This window comes from Sturnus vulgaris, chromosome 16 (assembly GCF_052056855.1).
Source record: "Sturnus vulgaris isolate bStuVul1 chromosome 16, bStuVul1.hap1, whole genome shotgun sequence".
Taxonomy (NCBI): domain Eukaryota; kingdom Metazoa; phylum Chordata; class Aves; order Passeriformes; family Sturnidae; genus Sturnus; species Sturnus vulgaris.
The window spans coordinates 14,321,152-14,337,132 of NC_142258.1; the positions used below are offsets into that span (position 1 = coordinate 14,321,152).

General features: G+C 53.9%; 2 protein-coding genes across 3 annotated transcripts; one reads left to right on the forward strand and one right to left on the reverse strand.

The window, feature by feature from the left end:
* The first annotated feature begins 782 nt into the window (after window positions 1-782).
* On the forward strand, window positions 783-10,762 carry DNAJA3 (DnaJ heat shock protein family (Hsp40) member A3). 2 transcript variants are annotated; one of them, XM_088174598.1, is made up of 12 exons: window positions 792-1,003; window positions 1,122-1,255; window positions 1,662-1,745; window positions 2,303-2,515; window positions 3,212-3,364; window positions 4,159-4,306; window positions 4,989-5,053; window positions 5,896-6,024; window positions 6,425-6,540; window positions 6,836-6,933; window positions 8,910-9,026; window positions 9,733-10,762. In XM_088174598.1, the coding sequence occupies exons 1-11, from the start codon at window positions 844-846 to the stop codon at window positions 9,011-9,013; spliced, it is 1,404 nt and encodes a 467-aa protein (XP_088030724.1). In that variant the 5' UTR covers window positions 792-843; the 3' UTR covers window positions 9,014-9,026; window positions 9,733-10,762. The 2 variants fall into 2 exon arrangements, with proteins under 2 accessions (XP_014747607.1, XP_088030724.1); XM_014892121.2 differs by lacking the exon at window positions 8,910-9,026 and having other exon boundaries at window positions 783-1,003.
* Window positions 10,398-15,181, reverse strand: NMRAL1 (NmrA like redox sensor 1). Its single transcript, XM_014892144.2, has 6 exons — window positions 14,981-15,181; window positions 14,774-14,839; window positions 14,351-14,589; window positions 13,343-13,589; window positions 12,704-12,894; window positions 10,398-11,779 (listed from the first exon to the last, which is right to left on the reverse strand). Exons 2-6 carry the CDS (start codon window positions 14,811-14,813, stop codon window positions 11,609-11,611), a joined length of 888 nt encoding a protein of 295 aa, XP_014747630.2. The 5' UTR covers window positions 14,814-14,839; window positions 14,981-15,181; the 3' UTR covers window positions 10,398-11,608.
* Between the last annotated feature and the right edge of the window lie 800 nt (window positions 15,182-15,981).

The following is a 15,981-nucleotide window of genomic DNA, read 5'->3' on the forward strand; positions in this document are numbered from 1 at the left end:
CCAGGAGGATGGGGACAGCGGGAGGTTTCCAGTGCCATGGGTTCGGCGTGCTCGCCCCCTCCACGGCCTGGCAGCCGGCGGTGAACAGAGACCTTTGTGTACTCAGGGCTGCGGGGAAGGGAGGAGGAGGAGAGAGCGCTGGATCTGAGCCCACTGAGCCCTCGGGGCCCGGCTGTGCCGTCACCCACGCCCGCTGGAGGCCATGCCTCGTGCCCTGCTTTCACCCGGGCTGTGACAGTGGTGTGTGCGCAGCAGGGGCTGGCATGTCCCGGCCGCCGCTCAGCTCGGCGGAGCCTCCCCCGCGCCGCAGGCCCGAGCCTCTGCTGAGGAGCGCTCGGAGGCGCCAGCCCCGGTGACGAGGGCGGGAGAGAGACACGCTTGGCACGAATCATCCTCCTCTTCTCCAGAGGAAAGCTGCTGCCTCGCTGTGGGTGCCGTGCTAGGCTGCTGTGCTGTGTGAGTGTGGGCGCTGTGTCACTGCACGCGCTGTGGTTTCAGAGCCTTTATTTCCCTTTCTGTCAGATATTTCACCTGCTAGGAGAGAAGAGCAGCAGCCCTGGAAGAGCGCAGACAGAGCAGAGGGCAGGGTCCCCAGCCCCGGCCGCCCAGCCTCGCTGCACGAGGGTACCGCAGGAGGCAGTGCCCGGCTGTCCGCAGCCGTATCCCCCCGCGTTCCCTGCCCGGTGCCCCCGGGACCCGCAGCAGCCCCACGTCCTCTCCTGCTCCGCCCCGCCGACCTCCGTGCATGCGCAAGCATGACGCAATCACGGCCGCGGCGCCGTGCGCATGCGCGGCCCGTCCCCGCCGTGAGGTGCGCAGGCGCAGCGCCGCGCGCGGGCCAAGATGGCGGCCGGGAGCGCGTCGCGCTGGGTCGGGGCGGCCGCGGGACGCGGGTCGGGGAACGCGCGGCCGCCGCTGCTACTGTTGCTCCGCGGGCTCCGTGTCCCGCCCGCCCGCGCCCCGCGCCGCCTCCTGCTGCTCCGCGCCGGGCTCTGCGCCGCGGGTGAGGGCGCCGGGGCTGGGCAGGCCGGGCCGGGCGGAGGAAGGGGCACGGCCGGGGGAAAAGACCCGCGCCCCGCCGGCCCGGCCCTCACGGCGGCCCCTCTGCTCCTCTCCCGCAGGGACGAAACGCGCTGCCGCCGCCGCCGCCGCCGCCTTCCACAGCAGCGCGGCCCACGCCAAGGAGGACTATTACCAGGTGCTGGGGGTGCCCCGCACCGCCACGCAGAAGGAGATCAAGAAGGCCTATTACCAGGTGCGTCGGGACCGCCGGGCCGGGCCCCGGGGCCAGCGAGAGCAGCCAGGGCTGCCCCTTCGGCGGGGCAGGGAACAAACCCATTCCCTCTTTGGAGCCGCTGAAGACAAGGGGAGGAGGCAGTGGGAAAGCTCAGCGCATGGCCTTGGGGATCGCTTCCAAAAGCATGGTCTGCCTGTGCTGTCATCACTTGTCTCCTTCCAGAAGGATCTAGGCTTGTTGAGAAAATCAGGATCAGCTCCTGTAATTCCTTGTTTTGGGTTGATACAGGAAAATGAAGAGTGTTAGTTCCCGGGAATGTATCTAGTGAATGCCAGGCTCTGCCTGATGCGTTTTTCCTGGAATGTGAGATATGGTAAAATAAATAACTCCTGCCGGACCCTAATAGTTGGTTTTTGTTTTTTAGTTGGCAAAGAAATACCACCCTGACACAAACAAGGACGACCCTAAAGCGAAGGAAAAGTTTTCTCAGCTGGCAGAAGCCTATGAGGTAATAACAGGATTTTGTTGTGATGAGGAGGAAAGATTAGAGGTAGATGAGGGGAAACATTTCTTGTAAAACCATGGCTGGTTTTTGATGCACTTCAATCTGAAGCACCTCTGTCCCAAGTAACTACTTAGTCCAAGTATCTGATTTAGCTGCTCTGGGCTCTTTCAGTGTTCCCCTTCCTTAGCAGTGACTGGCATGGATATGACTTCCATGGAATTACTGTCAGTTTAAATAATGAATAAAAAACATGTCAGCAGAGGTTTGAGACAGGGGGACTTTCACTGTGCTCCCCCAGCACTGTTTTTTGATTTTAGCACTCTTCAGCTGATACAAAAATTATCAGCTGCTTAATATAAGTTATTTCCTGCTTTTCATAAATTAGTAAGGCCTTGTCATTTTTCTGGTGATGAACCAAGAGACACCAGGGAAGCAGCAGCTTGTCCCTAATTCCTGTGGTGCTGAGAGCTGGGCGAGACCTCGATGGAAGGTCTGAGACCTGAGATCCAGGGATGCTCCTGAATCCTGCAGTGCCCTGATGGCCCCCTTGCTTGCCCCAGGTGCTGAGTGACGAGGTGAAGAGGAAGCAGTACGATGCCTACGGCACGGCGAGCTTCGAGGCCGGCGCGGCCGGGGCCGGGGCTGGCGCGGGGCGGCAGTACTGGAGCAGCGGCCCCTCCATCGACCCCGAGGAGCTCTTCAGGAAGATCTTTGGGGAGTTCTCAGGATCCCCTTTTGGCGATTTTCAGACTGTCTTTGACCAGCCACAGGAGGTAAGAGGTGCCTTTATTTGGAAGTGAAATGGGAAATTCATACCAGCTTCTCTCACAGAGCGCTCTGGGAGCTTCAGCAAGGAGTTATTTCTGGGAATGTCAGTGTGTGAGTGTCCCATGGCATGGGGAGAGTGTCATAGTTCTGCCAAGCTGTGCAGAAACACACCCACACCTCCAGACAGGATATTTTTTCTGGGCTTGAGCTACTTCTCTGGTGTTTACTGACACCATCCAGTACTGCCGAGCAGTTCCATCACTGGAGAGGCATCGTTTCTGCTGCAAGTAGATTTATGTATGCTTGCTTTGATCTGTAATGCTAAAACCCACAAAATACCTTGGAACTATAAACCAGGCCTTCCAGCAATATGTTTGACTGCTTAATTTGCTTAATTTTGCAACTTAATTAGCTTCACGTTGCAGTGAGGCCCATAATAAAATCTGTCTTGTTCTTCGTGCTGCAGCTAAATGCTCCTTTAAGTGTTGATGGTTCATGTGTTGTCTTCAGAAGCGTTTGGTACTCCTGGTTTTACTAAAAATGACTTTTTTCATACAAGGAGAATTTCCTCTTTTGATCAGTTATCTTTACTGATGATTTCTATTTTAAGCACTCTTTGGTATTTAGCCTAAGCTCTTCTCAGTCTTCTTAAGACCCTGTCACACCTCAGTGATGGATCTATATCCATGTTTCCTGTGCAGTATATCATGGAACTGACATTCACCCAAGCTGCAAAAGGTGTTAACAAGGAGATTGTGGTGAACATCCAGGACTCCTGTGTGCGCTGTGATGGCAAAGGACACGAACCTGGCACCAAAGCTCAGCGCTGTCACTACTGCAATGGCACGGGCATGGTAAGTGCTGAGCACGACACCAGTTCTGCTCTGCTTTCCCTTCTCGAGGAGAGTCACTTCATTCCGTGGTGAAAAATTCTCACCACACTCATCAGCTTATCTCAGTTAAAGCTGGGTTAACGGCAGCTTCATGCTAATAGGCAGTAGGAAGATTTTCTTTGTGTAAAAGTGCTGTGCCCAGCTGAAAGCATGAGCCTTCAGACTGGATCCTCTGCTATTACACATCCCATAAACCATATGAATATAATGTAACAGCCCTGAAATTCCTCGGGCAATAAATGGATATCTTTTGACTTGGGGAGTGGAGGAAGGTGGTGAAAACCCAAGGGTAATAATTAAATAAGAACATGCAGGTAATGATGGAGCTGCAGGCTTTGGGTTTCCATGCATCTGATTCCTTGTATGCTTCAGTGGTTCAGTCTAGAGTTTAGTCACCATAAGTTTTTCTTGGACACTGGCAGTAATTCATGTAAATGGATTGTCCTTGGATTCATCAGAACACAGATGTTTGTAGCACTGTAAGGAGCTTTGTTCCTTCTTGTACAGTACAACCTTGACATTGAGGGTGGTGTGTTTCCCTTGCCCTTACCACATGACACTTGCTCATAGTTGTGGTGGTGTTTAGTGCAAATCAGAATGCAATGGCGAGCGCAGTTCAGAGCCAGCTTTCTGCTCCAGCCCTTGCTGAAGGATATCTCTGTCCTGACAGGCTGTGATCAGAGCTCAAACATGCTGTGTGAAAAGTCCCTTGTCAGTACTCACGATTTGCCCACTGTGTGTTTGTTGCCCCCCAGGAGACCATCAACACGGGCCCGTTCGTGATGCGCTCCACGTGCCGGCGCTGCGGCGGCCGCGGCTCCATCATCACCACGCCCTGCGTCGTGTGCCGGGGCACGGGGCAGACCAAGCAGAAGAAGACAGTGATGGTTCCTGTGCCAGCTGGTCAGTGTTGTACCTGTCTGCTGCTTTCTCTTAAAGAAATGTAGTTATTTACTGCCAGGTACAAATAGGGGGGCAGTGTAAGACCTTTTACTGCAGAGAAATGTCTTTAAAGCAAAGCAGGTTGAGAGCTTGGCAATGGAACGGACTAGTGATGGGATGGACCTTCTGGCCATGGTTATAAATGTTTGCTTTGCCCTTCATGAGCTTTGGTTCTTGCCTGTGTCTTCCTAGGCAGGTTTTGAAGAGTGAATCTCCAAAGGTTTTGTTTCCATGGGTCTTTAATTTGTCCTTGATGAAGACTGGGGAGAGGGTGGGAATCCTGAAAGCCTTGGCTTGGCTCAGAGGGGTGTGCTGATGGCCTTCCTCACCGGAGAGAAGAATTCAGTGGTGGGACTAAGACTTGCTTCTTTGAGACCACCCTGGGAGAGCAGCCGTAATTTTCCTGCAGCTTGTGGAGGCTGCTGTGTTCCTTAATTCAGTGCATTTCTGTAAAGAATTCTGCAGTTATTGAAGTAACAAGCATGTTGGGGACATAGGGGATCACCTCAGAGGTATAAAAATGTGCTGACCCCTCCTCCTTTGGACTGTGGTGGTCACCTCTTGGGATTGGCAAGAGTTGTAGGTGTCCATGTCACATGTGGATTATAACCCAAGGTCACATTCCCTCCTGTTCTGATTGCAGGTGTTGAGGATGGGCAGACAGTTCGGATGCCTGTGGGGAAGAAAGAAATTTTCATTACATTCAGGGTATGTATCCCAAGCCTGGTTTGTTATTTAAGTTGGTTGTTCCCTTCTCAACTCCCTGGGAAAGGACTGAAAAATGGGCAGAGCAGGAAGAGCCAGTGATCCTTTGGAACAGCTGAGGTAACATGATCCCTGTGAACTTTGTGAGACAGCAGGAGATCTGCATTGTAGCAAGGGGGGTAACTTTGAATTTGTTCTTGAAGAATCGTGCCTTGTTCCAGGACCAGGCCCTCAGCATAGTGTGAATCAAAATGCAGAGTAGGTTCTTCATGCCTCGAGTTTTTGACTTGGAAATGGGAGGGAGCTGCCTGCTGGCAGGGGTGGCAGAGCTGTGGGAGGTGCCAGAGGTGCGTGCCTGGTGATCTGCAGATCCACATTCAGGGCTGCTTTGTACCTGTGCTGTAGCTGAGCCTCCTGTCAGAATCCTGTCCCACACATCCCTGTTGAGGAGAATATTTTTTTCAGCACATCTTTCATGGTGCAGGAGGATTTAAGTCTCTTCCAGCTTATGAGGCTACTGCAAAGGTGCTTCATCTCCTTGTCACTTTTGGCTTTCCCCTGTTCAGGGTGCTGGACAAGGCAGTGTCTGTCTCTACAGAACCATAGTGACAGGGATAAACAGGATTAGGGGAGGGAGTTCCTGGGGCAGGAAGCAGGGATCCTTCCAATCCTTTGGCTCATTCAGTTATGTTAAGATCTGTGTTTTACTAGAAAACCAAATACTAACTCACAGTTCTTAGCCATGCAGTTTGGGGATGGCATATTTTTTTGCTGAGACCCTTGGGAGCAGTTTACCAGGAGAACACGGTGTGCTCACTGCAGTTTGGAACTTTCCTGCCCTCCAGGTTCAGAAGAGCTCTGTGTTCCGACGAAATGGAGCCGATATCCACTCGGATCTCCTGATCTCAATAGCTCAGGCCGTGCTGGGAGGCACAGCCCGGTGTCAAGGCTTGTATGAGACAATCAACATCACAGTGAGTACCAGTATACTGGACATGAATCAGTGGGGCACAGCAAAGGTGGGGAAAATCTCCTAATTCTGCCTGTATTGCATTTCAGAGTCCTTCAGGATTGAGCCTTGGGTAGTTTGTGATCTCCTTGGTCACAGCTTCTTTCCTGTTGCTGTGTAGGGAGAGGGAAAGAAAGGGATTGCTGGACAAGCCCCATCTGAGGGCTACAGGCTGTGTCAGGTTCTTTACTTACTCCTTCAAAAGCTTTTCTGTCATTCCTGGCTTAGTTGGGATGTGTCCCAATGCATGAGCATACCAGAGCTCTCGCATCCTAGAGCTTGTTGGAGAAGCAGATAATTTTTATAGATGTGTAATTATTATATAAATGTTTAATTAGGGTAATATGACACCTGTGTGTTTACAGATACCCCCTGGTATTCAGCCAGACCAGAGAATTCGAATGAGTGGGAAAGGCATTCCCAAGGTCAACAGCTATGGCTATGGAGACCACTACATCCACATAAAGATAAAAGTTCCTCAGTAAGTAGAGCTAAAACAAAAACCTTAAAAACCTTTTGCAAAAAATGTTGTTTAGAAGCTGTGAAAATTCCATGAGGTAAAATGCAGTCTCCTCTCCCACTGAGAATTCCTTATAGATCATTCCTTATAGATAATTTCTTATAGATGGCTCATTTAAAGAATCCACGGATTCCTGGTGTATTCCTACACAGCGTACTGCTATCCCTGCCCCTCGTGGGTGCTGCTGGGGGAGGTTTGGGAGGGCTGTGGCACCCTGTCCCCGGGCCATCCCTGAGCCCGTGTCCTGGTGCCACAGGAGGCTGACGGATCGCCAGCGAGCCTTGATGATGAGCTACGCCGAGGACGAGGCTGACGTGGACGGCACGGTGAACGGGGTCACCAACACAGCGTCAGGTGAGCAGGGGGAGCTCCTGCCCTTCCCTGCGAGTGCAGAGAGCTCCCCGAGCATTCCTGGGGAGCAAGGTGAGCCAGGGTCACCGTGAGGCCTGTGGCAGCACAGCCTGGTATAACAGAAATAGTTCTAGTGTGGTATTAACAGGCTGGGGCACACAGCAGGGAGGCAGCCTCTTCCCAGGAAGCTTATTCCAGTACTTAATGGGCAAATCCGTGTGTGAGCAGAGAGCAGGCACTGAGTGCTCCAGGGTCCAGACAAGCTGATGAATGTCTCCCTGCTGCTTCCTGCTTCCCCTGGGGCCAGGACTTGCCTTGAGGTGCAAATGTGCCTCAGGCCAATTCCCTGTGTGATCCCAATCCAGTGTGCTTCTGAGCACAGCAGGGCTGTTTCTCCTGGAATGCTGATGGGAGTTTCTGCTGGGGCTAAGCTCTGTGTGTGTGGGGAAACCTGGGCTAGGAGTGTCCATTGGTGCCAGTGTCAGCTCTGGTCAGTGGACAGTGTCCAGTGCCATGGAGGAGTGAAGGCAGCTGGGAGCTTTGTGAAGCTGCTCTCCAGCTCCAGATGGAAAACTGAGATTCAGCAATTGTGTTCTAAGTGTCAAGGATGAGGTGCTTGGAAGAGGCAGCAGCTAAAGGCACAATACATGGTAAAATAGTAAGGAAGGAGCTTCGTCTCTTGCTGCTGGAAAGCAGTTTTTTCTTTGCTTAATTGGCACAATGAACTTCTTAAAGGCCGTTGGATTTTAGTTTTGGTTTGAAATCCAACAGGATGTTTCTGACTAGGCAAAGGTGAGAGCCTTTCGGAGCTGCTGCATGATCCCAGGATCTGCTCTACTACATGCCAAAGTGTGAGGAATATGGGCTTAAGTGCAGGATCTACCAGATACTACCCAGTGCTGTTTTATAGTGCTTTCCAAACACAGAAATTGTCTTTCCCATATTACAGTCAGCCTTGGGGGAAGGGCAGAGAGCTCTGAGCACTGAATTTCCATTCCAGCTTTTTAAAGGCATTTATGTGCCAAAGAGAAAAAACTCCATTCTTCAAACTAATTTTTTAAAAAGCAGACCCGCTAGTTTTTACCATGATGAAGCAGCAGTGTGGGTTAGAACAATGCCAGTAGGTTGCAGTGTAGAGACAGGCTGTGCTGAGGGAGGCGTGTCCTGCCTCGGGATTTCATTCCATTGCATCAGTCCGAGCCCAGCACTCAGCCCGGGGGAGGCTGGGGAGCGCCTGACTCGTGTTCTCTGTGCACAAAGAAAGCTTGAGGGAGCATTTGGGATCTTGTTATTGGTGATTTTACTGTAGGAAAAAAAAGCAGATTAGCAAAGAGGACTCCTTTGTTCTCGTTATAGACACTTCTGAGGGAAAAACAAGTTCTCAGGACATAGAGGACAATTTTAACATTCCTTCTCTGGACAGTTGGTCTGAAATACTTGTAGCCTTTTTCATTCTACACAAGTTAATTTTCTGCTTGATACTGTCTAAGCATTGCTTGCAATGGCACAAATCAGGCTCCTGGTGTGGTTTTGCACTGCTTTGCAAGGACACAACCTTGAAACAGGAAGAACTTGTTTCAGGGACCACCAGTATAGATTTTTTGACCCTGTAAAGTCCTGGCTGACTGATCGAGTTCACTACTTGTTTTTAGTGGCAGACTCAGTTCCAAGTGCTTGTTTCCAAAGCCTGTGGAGTCCCTGACTTAGTTGTGCAACACAAGAATTTCCTTGCCAGTTGGAGGGCTGGGGAGAGGGGAAGGGAACAGCTCAGCACCTCAGCTCATGGTTGGCTTTTCCCCTTCTGGGATCCAGGCTTTCCACTGCAAGGGGTCCAGTCCTGTGGCTCGCTGCCAGGTGCAGCCCTGGATGTGAGGGAGCAGCACAACCAGCTGCTTTCTCCTGGCCATTCCCTGTGTAAAGCACCCTCTGGTCCTGGTGGGAGATGTCTCTGACTGCAGCCCTTTGCTGTTTGTGTCCAGGTGGCAGGGCCACGGCTAGCGCTGACGCAGGCGGGGATAGGCCTGAGGCTCAGGAGAACAAGGAGGGATTCCTTTCCAAACTTAAGAAAATGTTTACCTCCTGACACCCCATCTGAGGTAGGAGGTCTCTTGTGTTTCACTGTCGTCTTTCCCCCACACTGAGCACTTCTTGGGAGGTGGAAGCACAATAGCACAGCGTTGTTTCTCACTTAGCCTCAGGCCTTCCAGCCGCGGGTGTGCACAGCCCTAGTTGTCCCCTGGGACCTAGAGCAACAAGCTAGGGATAAAAGTGCATTGTTGCTTCAGCAAAGAGCAGCACAGATGCTGGGTGCTCCTTGGGGAGGTGGCTGGCCTCCCCTGCAGCTCTGCTGCTGGATCTGTGTCCAGTTTCAAGGACTGAGCGTGTTCCCATGAGCTGGTCCCACTGGGACCGGGTTCTGCCACACAAATCCTGGGCTGCAGAGCCACTGCTGCTGGCACACTTGGGCTGGATTCACCCCTGCCATGGGTTTACAGCACCAGGGAGGAGCCAGCCTTTGTCACAGAGCACAGCAAACCCCACCATGCATCACTGCAGTGTAACTCAGGTGCTTCAGTTGGTGCTGACCTGTTATGAGGGAGCACTGACACTTGGAACCATCTACAGCAGACACAGAGTCTTGGATTCCAGGGGCTCAGCTTTGCATCTTTGTAGGCTTCAAAGTTGGCTGTGCTGCAGGGTTGAGAGTCCTGCTGAGGGCAGGTCAAGAGGGGAGGTGCTCCCAGAGTGTGCTGTGCGCTGATACAGCCAGGAATTGTAACCTCCCTCTCACTTCCACTGCAGGAAAGCGTTCTACTGGGAACTAGGAGCCAGCAGCAGCAGGTCATCCATGCAGTTGGGGGTGAATCTTTCTGGCACCAGGCTCTGGAGAGGACAGGATGTCAGCAGCACAGCAAGAATCCCAGCTGGGGAGGCCATGGACCACCGAGGCACCAACACAAACCCCACCCACTGTCCTAGGAACTGGCAGTGAAGGAAAACACCAACTTTGCAGAAGTGTGGCTCCCTGGAGCCTGCTCCACAACCTTACTGCTGCTGGAAGCTTACATGGTAAAAGTTGAAGTATTATTTAGAATCCAAACCAGAGGAAATGTGAAATAAATATTCCAGCACAGAGCAGCAATTTGCTGTATGGAGGCTCACTCAGGTGCTCTTTGGAATGCCAGGTGAACTCTCCAGGAGACTTGGTGAGTCAGGGAGGTCTAATCTTGTCTTCACGACAGCCCTGCTGCCCTGTACAGCTCCAAGTGGAATCTCCCTGTGGCTGGGCATTGTCTGAGCCCAGCTGGCCTGGCTCCCTCACAGCCCTGGGCTTTCTCTGTCCTGCTGATTGCCTGCACAGAGCAGTGATGGAATCTGCACTTTGTCTCAAGTTTATCCCCCGAATAACTAAAGTTACCACACAACTGCTGTCGCTTCTGGACTGGTCCAAGTCGATCACTGAGCCCTTTGCCAGTTGGGGACAAAAATCTTTTTATTACTTTAGTGCAACACCCATAGCATAAAGGATTGGTCAAAGCATTGTTGTTTTACTTGTGTGAGAGTGCAAGTGAGGTGGATCACTCCTTCCAGACGCAGCTGAGCTCTTTCAGTGAGTATTCCATGGTTACTGTAGCCTGCTGTGTTTGTGATACCCTGCAGGTACCATCAGCCCAGTACTAATCAGTTCAACACCAGTTAAACAGGGACATGCTGTAGTCTTGCCCTTCTTAATTTGCTGAAATAAAGCACGCGTTGCCTCCTGATTAAACTTCTGTAAAGTGATTCTGTACTCATGTAAATAAGATGGACTTCATAAAGATATTTAACTCGTGCTGTGCCTTGCTGCCTTGTCTACTCTTCCATCTGCTCTGTCACCTCCTTTCCCTCCCCTAGTAACAGGAATGAAGGTCTGGGACAAGGAGGGGACAGGATTGCATGGCTTGAGCATTTCTAGGGGCTGGGATTGACTTTAAACACAAAGCTTTTGAGAGTTTTCCACTGAACCCTGGACAGTCTAGAAAGAGTTTTATCTCAGCTCATTGGGACAGTGACTGAAATTAGGCTCAGGAGCCCAAGGGCCATGGCCAGAGCTGTCTGATGAGGAATCAGGCTCAGCTTTTGTGTTACACTCACAGGAAGTCACTACAGTCCCTGCTTGCTGGGGTCACACTAAGTCACCATCTCTCCAGTGGCTCAGCTGCAGTACCCAAACCAGATCCATGGAGAAATCCCTGTCTTCTGTTTGCTTAGGAGCCTGCAGCAGCCCTGGCTATGGATACCTGGGGTACACACCTTCAGCCCACCACGTGCTGCCATATGCTCAGAGCTGCCTGGGAAAGGAGGTGATCCTGAGAAAACAAGCCCCCACCACCCTAAAATACAGTGATTAAAGCAACACCTTCCCTGAGGATAGAGTGCAAAGGCACTGCTTCTGCCAGCCCTCTGCCTGTGCTGTACAGCCTCTCCTCTTGTTCTAGCTGCCTAAATAGCCCCAACCAGCTGCAGGCCCACCATGTGGGCCAAGCTCTCCCCAGAGAGAGATCCTCTGCCCAGAAGCAGGATCAGCCTCTCCCTGGGGCACTACTGGGAAGGCAGTATGGCTCAGGGCACCTCACCTCCTCAGCCAGGTGCCCCTACCAGCTGCAGAAACAAGGGAGGAAGAGGAGGGAGGGGAGGCTTAGAAGGCATTCTTGTTGTCCCCCACCCACTGCTGGAAGGTGCGGGCCTTGGGGTTGAGCTTCATGGTCAGGGCCACGTTGCGGTCTGGCTTCAGGGCATAGAAACGGAACATGGCAGCCAGCTCCTTGGCCCCAGGGAAGTCCCGCTTCTCGTACTCCTCAGGGGTGATCTGCCAACACAAATGGGGAAAAAAACTCTTTCAGAGCTGCTGGGGCTTCCCCTCAGCCCGTGGGGGGATGTGACGAGGGCTCTGTTAGAGCAGCCTGTCGCAGCATTGTCACTCGTGCAGAGAGCTCTGCAAGGCACTTCTGGGGTTGGGCATAGGATGCAGCCCTGCCTGGCAGGAACAGCCCAGCCTGTCTAGGGCCAGCACCCAGGTCTGGCACAGCTGGCCAGGGTCTGGAGCAGCTATGAGGGAGCCCTTCCTCACACCAGAGCTGTGGCTGAGGGGTTCTAGAAACTGGGTGGTCCAGGAGGCAATTCAGGTTGCCACTTGGCACCCCAAAACATCCTTCCCTGCGTGAATCAAAGGATTTGGTTCACTGCTTCTGGGAGAGCAGAACCTGCAGAGAGCATCAGAGGGGCTTGGTTTCTAGTGAAATGCACTTTATTCTCAAAGCAAGGAACACCACACCCCTAATCTATTGTATTGGCTGCCTGAGGCACAACTGAAATGCAAACAAAGATTAAAAATAAGTCACGAAGGGGCAGGGAGTGGTCAGGGGCGTTGTTAACAATGACACAGCACAGAGGCCAGATATGTTGTAATGGTGACACAGCAAAGCCCCGGGGCAAGCCCTGCTGAAGGGAAAGGCACCCAGCAGAGATCTTTTGTGAAGGTGCCCATCCCTGGCTCCTCTGGAGACCTCCCAGCTCAGTTGTGCCTCGGAGCCAGGCACAGACCTGCCTGGGCACATCTGTGTGCTCCACAAACGTGAGAGCAGTGACAATACCCACAGGGCAGTGTCGGTGCCAAGCTGTGCCCCAGCCACACCCAGGGGAAGCAGGACTAACCCTGGACACCAGTGCTGGGCTGTACCAAAACCAGCTGAGTCCCTCAGGAACATCACCTACACCAAGGGACACTTCCTACCTTGCTGGCTGTCACAGTCTTGCCGGTCTGCTGGGACAGGATGGCAGCGTACTCTGCCTCAGTGAGCTTGCTCGTGCTGAGTCCTATCACTTGGCCAATGTACTCCCCTGGGGACTTCAGTAGGCAAAGCACAATGGGCCCAAGGTCCTCCACAGCCATCCCATCCATTGGGGTGTCCCCCATGGGCAGCTCTGTATGAAGAGATTGATCCCAGCTGGAATGCAGCCCAGCTCTGAGGAGCTACAGCAGAGTTTTCAGCTCCCAGTCTCTGGACATGAGGTGAGGGAGGGATGAGAGCACCCATGAGCATGGCAAAAGGCAGGAGAGCAGGGCTGAGCTAAGAGACCTTGACACCAGAGCAGCACCCTGAGGCACCTGCAGCCCCACCACCTCCACCATCCCAAATGCAGGCACTTGGGGTGTCCAGGGCTGCTCTGGGATCTGCAGAACGGCCCTCAGCACCACAAACAGGCCCAGGATCTTGGTGATTTCCTGCAGGCCACCAAACAGGTCTGAAGACCATCATGCAGCTGGCTGTGGTCAAGCTAGTAGAGTCCTCTCCACCCCTCAGGCCCTGCACAGTGGGAGCAGATGAGGGCAGTCACAGGACAGTGACCCACAGCAGGAGCTCCGGCTTACCCAGCACAAAGGTGTCTCCCTGTCTCTTCTGTGGCTTGAAGATGGAGAGGAAATTCTCAAAGTAGAATGGCAGCCGGACGATGGTGGTGGGAACCCCAATTTTCTGGAAGTACTCCTCCACCACACCTTTGCCATCAAAGTGCAGCACCTCCAGCCGGCCCCCCGTCAGCTGGTGCACATTCTCCAGGCCACTGAACACGACGTGGTGCAGACCCTGGCGCTTGGACAGGTCAGCCAGACGCCGTCCCTGGGCACAGGGAGAAACCAGCCATGAAGAGGGGAACGGGACATCCCCAACATTCCCACACCCCCTTTCCCTCTGAAGAGGATCCAACTCCCACCAGCCCTCAGCTGTGACCACGGCTGAGCACACTGAGCTGTCCAGGTGGAGCTGAAGCATTTCCTAACCCTGTCCTACGTTAGAAAGACCACACACCCTCCAGTTTTGGAGCTCACTGCTCCACCAAACATGCAAGCACCAGCACAAAGAATCTTCCTGGTTAGCATACCTGCCCTAAACTATCTTATCTTTTGTTCGTTGCCATCCAGGTGTGGCAACTCTGCTACCTTGCAATATCTGCCCCGGGGTGAGCACCACCCTTGGGATCTCTGATACTGCAGGATTTTGGCCCCAAAGCTGCAAGCACAGAGAGCTACAGGTCTGCAGGCAGTGACAGTCCCAGCTCTGTCCCGGGAAGGCTCTGAGGAGCCAAGTGTCCCCACTCCTGCTGCTCCAGCTCCTGGAAAGTGCTCTCCGTAACAAATTTATCAGCTTCCTGAAGGCACCAGACCCTAGAGCCATGCAACTGTGAGGGAACAGAGAACAATTTCTGGCTTTGAAAGAATCAGGACCTGGTGTTTGTAAGGCCTCAGGGTCTTCTGGACTGGCCACTCAAACCATCAGGGCTGCCACAGCTGCTCCAAGAGCTGTCCCCACTTTGATGCTACTCATGATCCACCCTGCCAGATCATCCCACATACGGTCCCAGTTAATGTCAGGACAGATACCTGCTCGATTTCCTTCTCCTTGCTGCAGTGTTCCCAGAAGTTGGTGACAATAAAGGCACCGTAGGCGCCCGCCAAGGCCCGCTCCAGCGATGCCTCATCGTCCACATCTGCCTTCACCAGCTCGGCTCCCCTCCTCCTCAGCTCCTCCGCCTCCTTCTTCCCGGGGCTCCTCGTCACGGCGCGCACCTTGAAGGTGCCATCGTCCAGCAGCGCCCGGGCCACGCCGCCCCCCTGGGCCCCTGCAGGAGCAGCCGGTCAGGGGGAGCCGGCACCGCGGGACGGAGCGCCCCGACCGCCACAGGCACCGAGCCCCGCTCGCTCCCCGCACCGCTCACCTCCCTCCCGGCCGCTCGGGCATCAGCGACGCCTCCGCCCCTCGCCCTCCCCGCCGGGCACAGCCCGGGCCTCTCCCCGGGCACTCACCGGTGGCCCCGAACACCACGATCAGCTTCTTCCCGGCCATGGAGCAGTGCGGGCGGTCCCGGGGTTCTGACAGGGCGAGAAGCAGCGAGGTCAGCCCCCGGACAGGTCCCGGGAGGGAGAGAGGGAAGGAGGGAGGGAACGGGGAGGAAGCGGAACCATGGCCGCTCCCGGAGCACCGGGCGCGTCTCCCCTCACACGGCTCCTCACCTCGGCTCGGTTCGGGTTCAATCGGCTCCGCCTGGCTCGGTTCGGGTCCAGTCGGTTCCACCCGGCTGCGTTCGGCTCGGTTCGGGTCTAGTCCGCTGGGCTGGAGCTGCGTGCGTTCGTCTGTTCGGACTGATCCGATTGTGTTCGGCTCCACCCGGCTGCACTCGTCCAGCCCGTCCGGGCGGGGCTCAGCTGTCCATCCCCCCAGGCCCCGCCCACCATCCCATCCCATCCCATCCCATCCCATCCCATCCCATCCCATCCCATCCCATCCCATCCCATCCCATCCCATCCCATCCCATCCCATCCCATCCCATCCCATCCCATCCCCTGGCCCAGCCGCCTGCTCATTGCTCAGGGATCCCACTTAAACCCGAGAGCCACCGCGTTACCCTCAGGGAGGTCCCTGGGGGTTGTGTCCCTTCCTCCCCGGGGACCCCCGAGCCTCCCACACTAGTAAAGTCTTTCCACGTTTCCTTGGTGTGGAAGCCGGTCTGTTCCCCAGGCTCGTCCTGCTGCTCCCTCTGGAGCTGGGACCGTTCTTTGTCCCCAGGTGCATTGTCCCCAGGCAGGTGACTCTGTGCAGGTCTGAGCTGAGGCTCCGTCCCCGAGCAACCGCACGAATCAACAAACAGAGTCACCCCTGGGCCTTTTGTCACCTCCCCTGCCAGCTCCAGAGGGGCTGCGCTCAAACTCACGCTGCGGGGAACTCCATAGGCTGAGTTTAATAAATAACACATTGAGAAATTTGGGGTTGAATCCAGTAAACAGCCCAGAAAATGTGTGAGGGATGTGTAATAGTGGCAAAGAAATATTTCAGATGTGTTAATTCAGATAAATGATGAATTATGAAAGTAGGAGGTGCAGCCCTGACTGGGGTTTCTGCACAGTCATTTTGGATGTGAGGGATTTTAGCTAGATTGGCTGCTGGGACTTACCAGGGGCCAGCTCCTCCTGAAACCACCCTCCAGATCGAGAAATTAGCATTACCAATTACCAAC

Coding starts and splice junctions, on each gene's coding strand:
- DNAJA3 (XM_088174598.1), top strand. CDS start 844: ATGGCGGCCGGGAGCGCGTCGCGCTGGGTCGGGGCGGCCGCGGGACGC. Junction 1,004..1,121: donor CGCCGGGCTCTGCGCCGCGG/GTGAGGGCGCCG, acceptor CCTCTCCCGCAG/GGACGAAACGCGCTGCCGCC. Junction 6,025..6,424: donor ATGAGACAATCAACATCACA/GTGAGTACCAGT, acceptor GTGTGTTTACAG/ATACCCCCTGGTATTCAGCC.
- NMRAL1 (XM_014892144.2), bottom strand. CDS start 14,813: ATGGCCGGGAAGAAGCTGATCGTGGTGTTCGGGGCCACCG. Junction 14,590..14,773: donor CGTGGTGTTCGGGGCCACCG/GTGAGTGCCCGG, acceptor CTGCTCCTGCAG/GGGCCCAGGGGGGCGGCGTG. Junction 12,895..13,342: donor GGGAGACACCTTTGTGCTGG/GTAAGCCGGAGC, acceptor CTCTTCATACAG/AGCTGCCCATGGGGGACACC.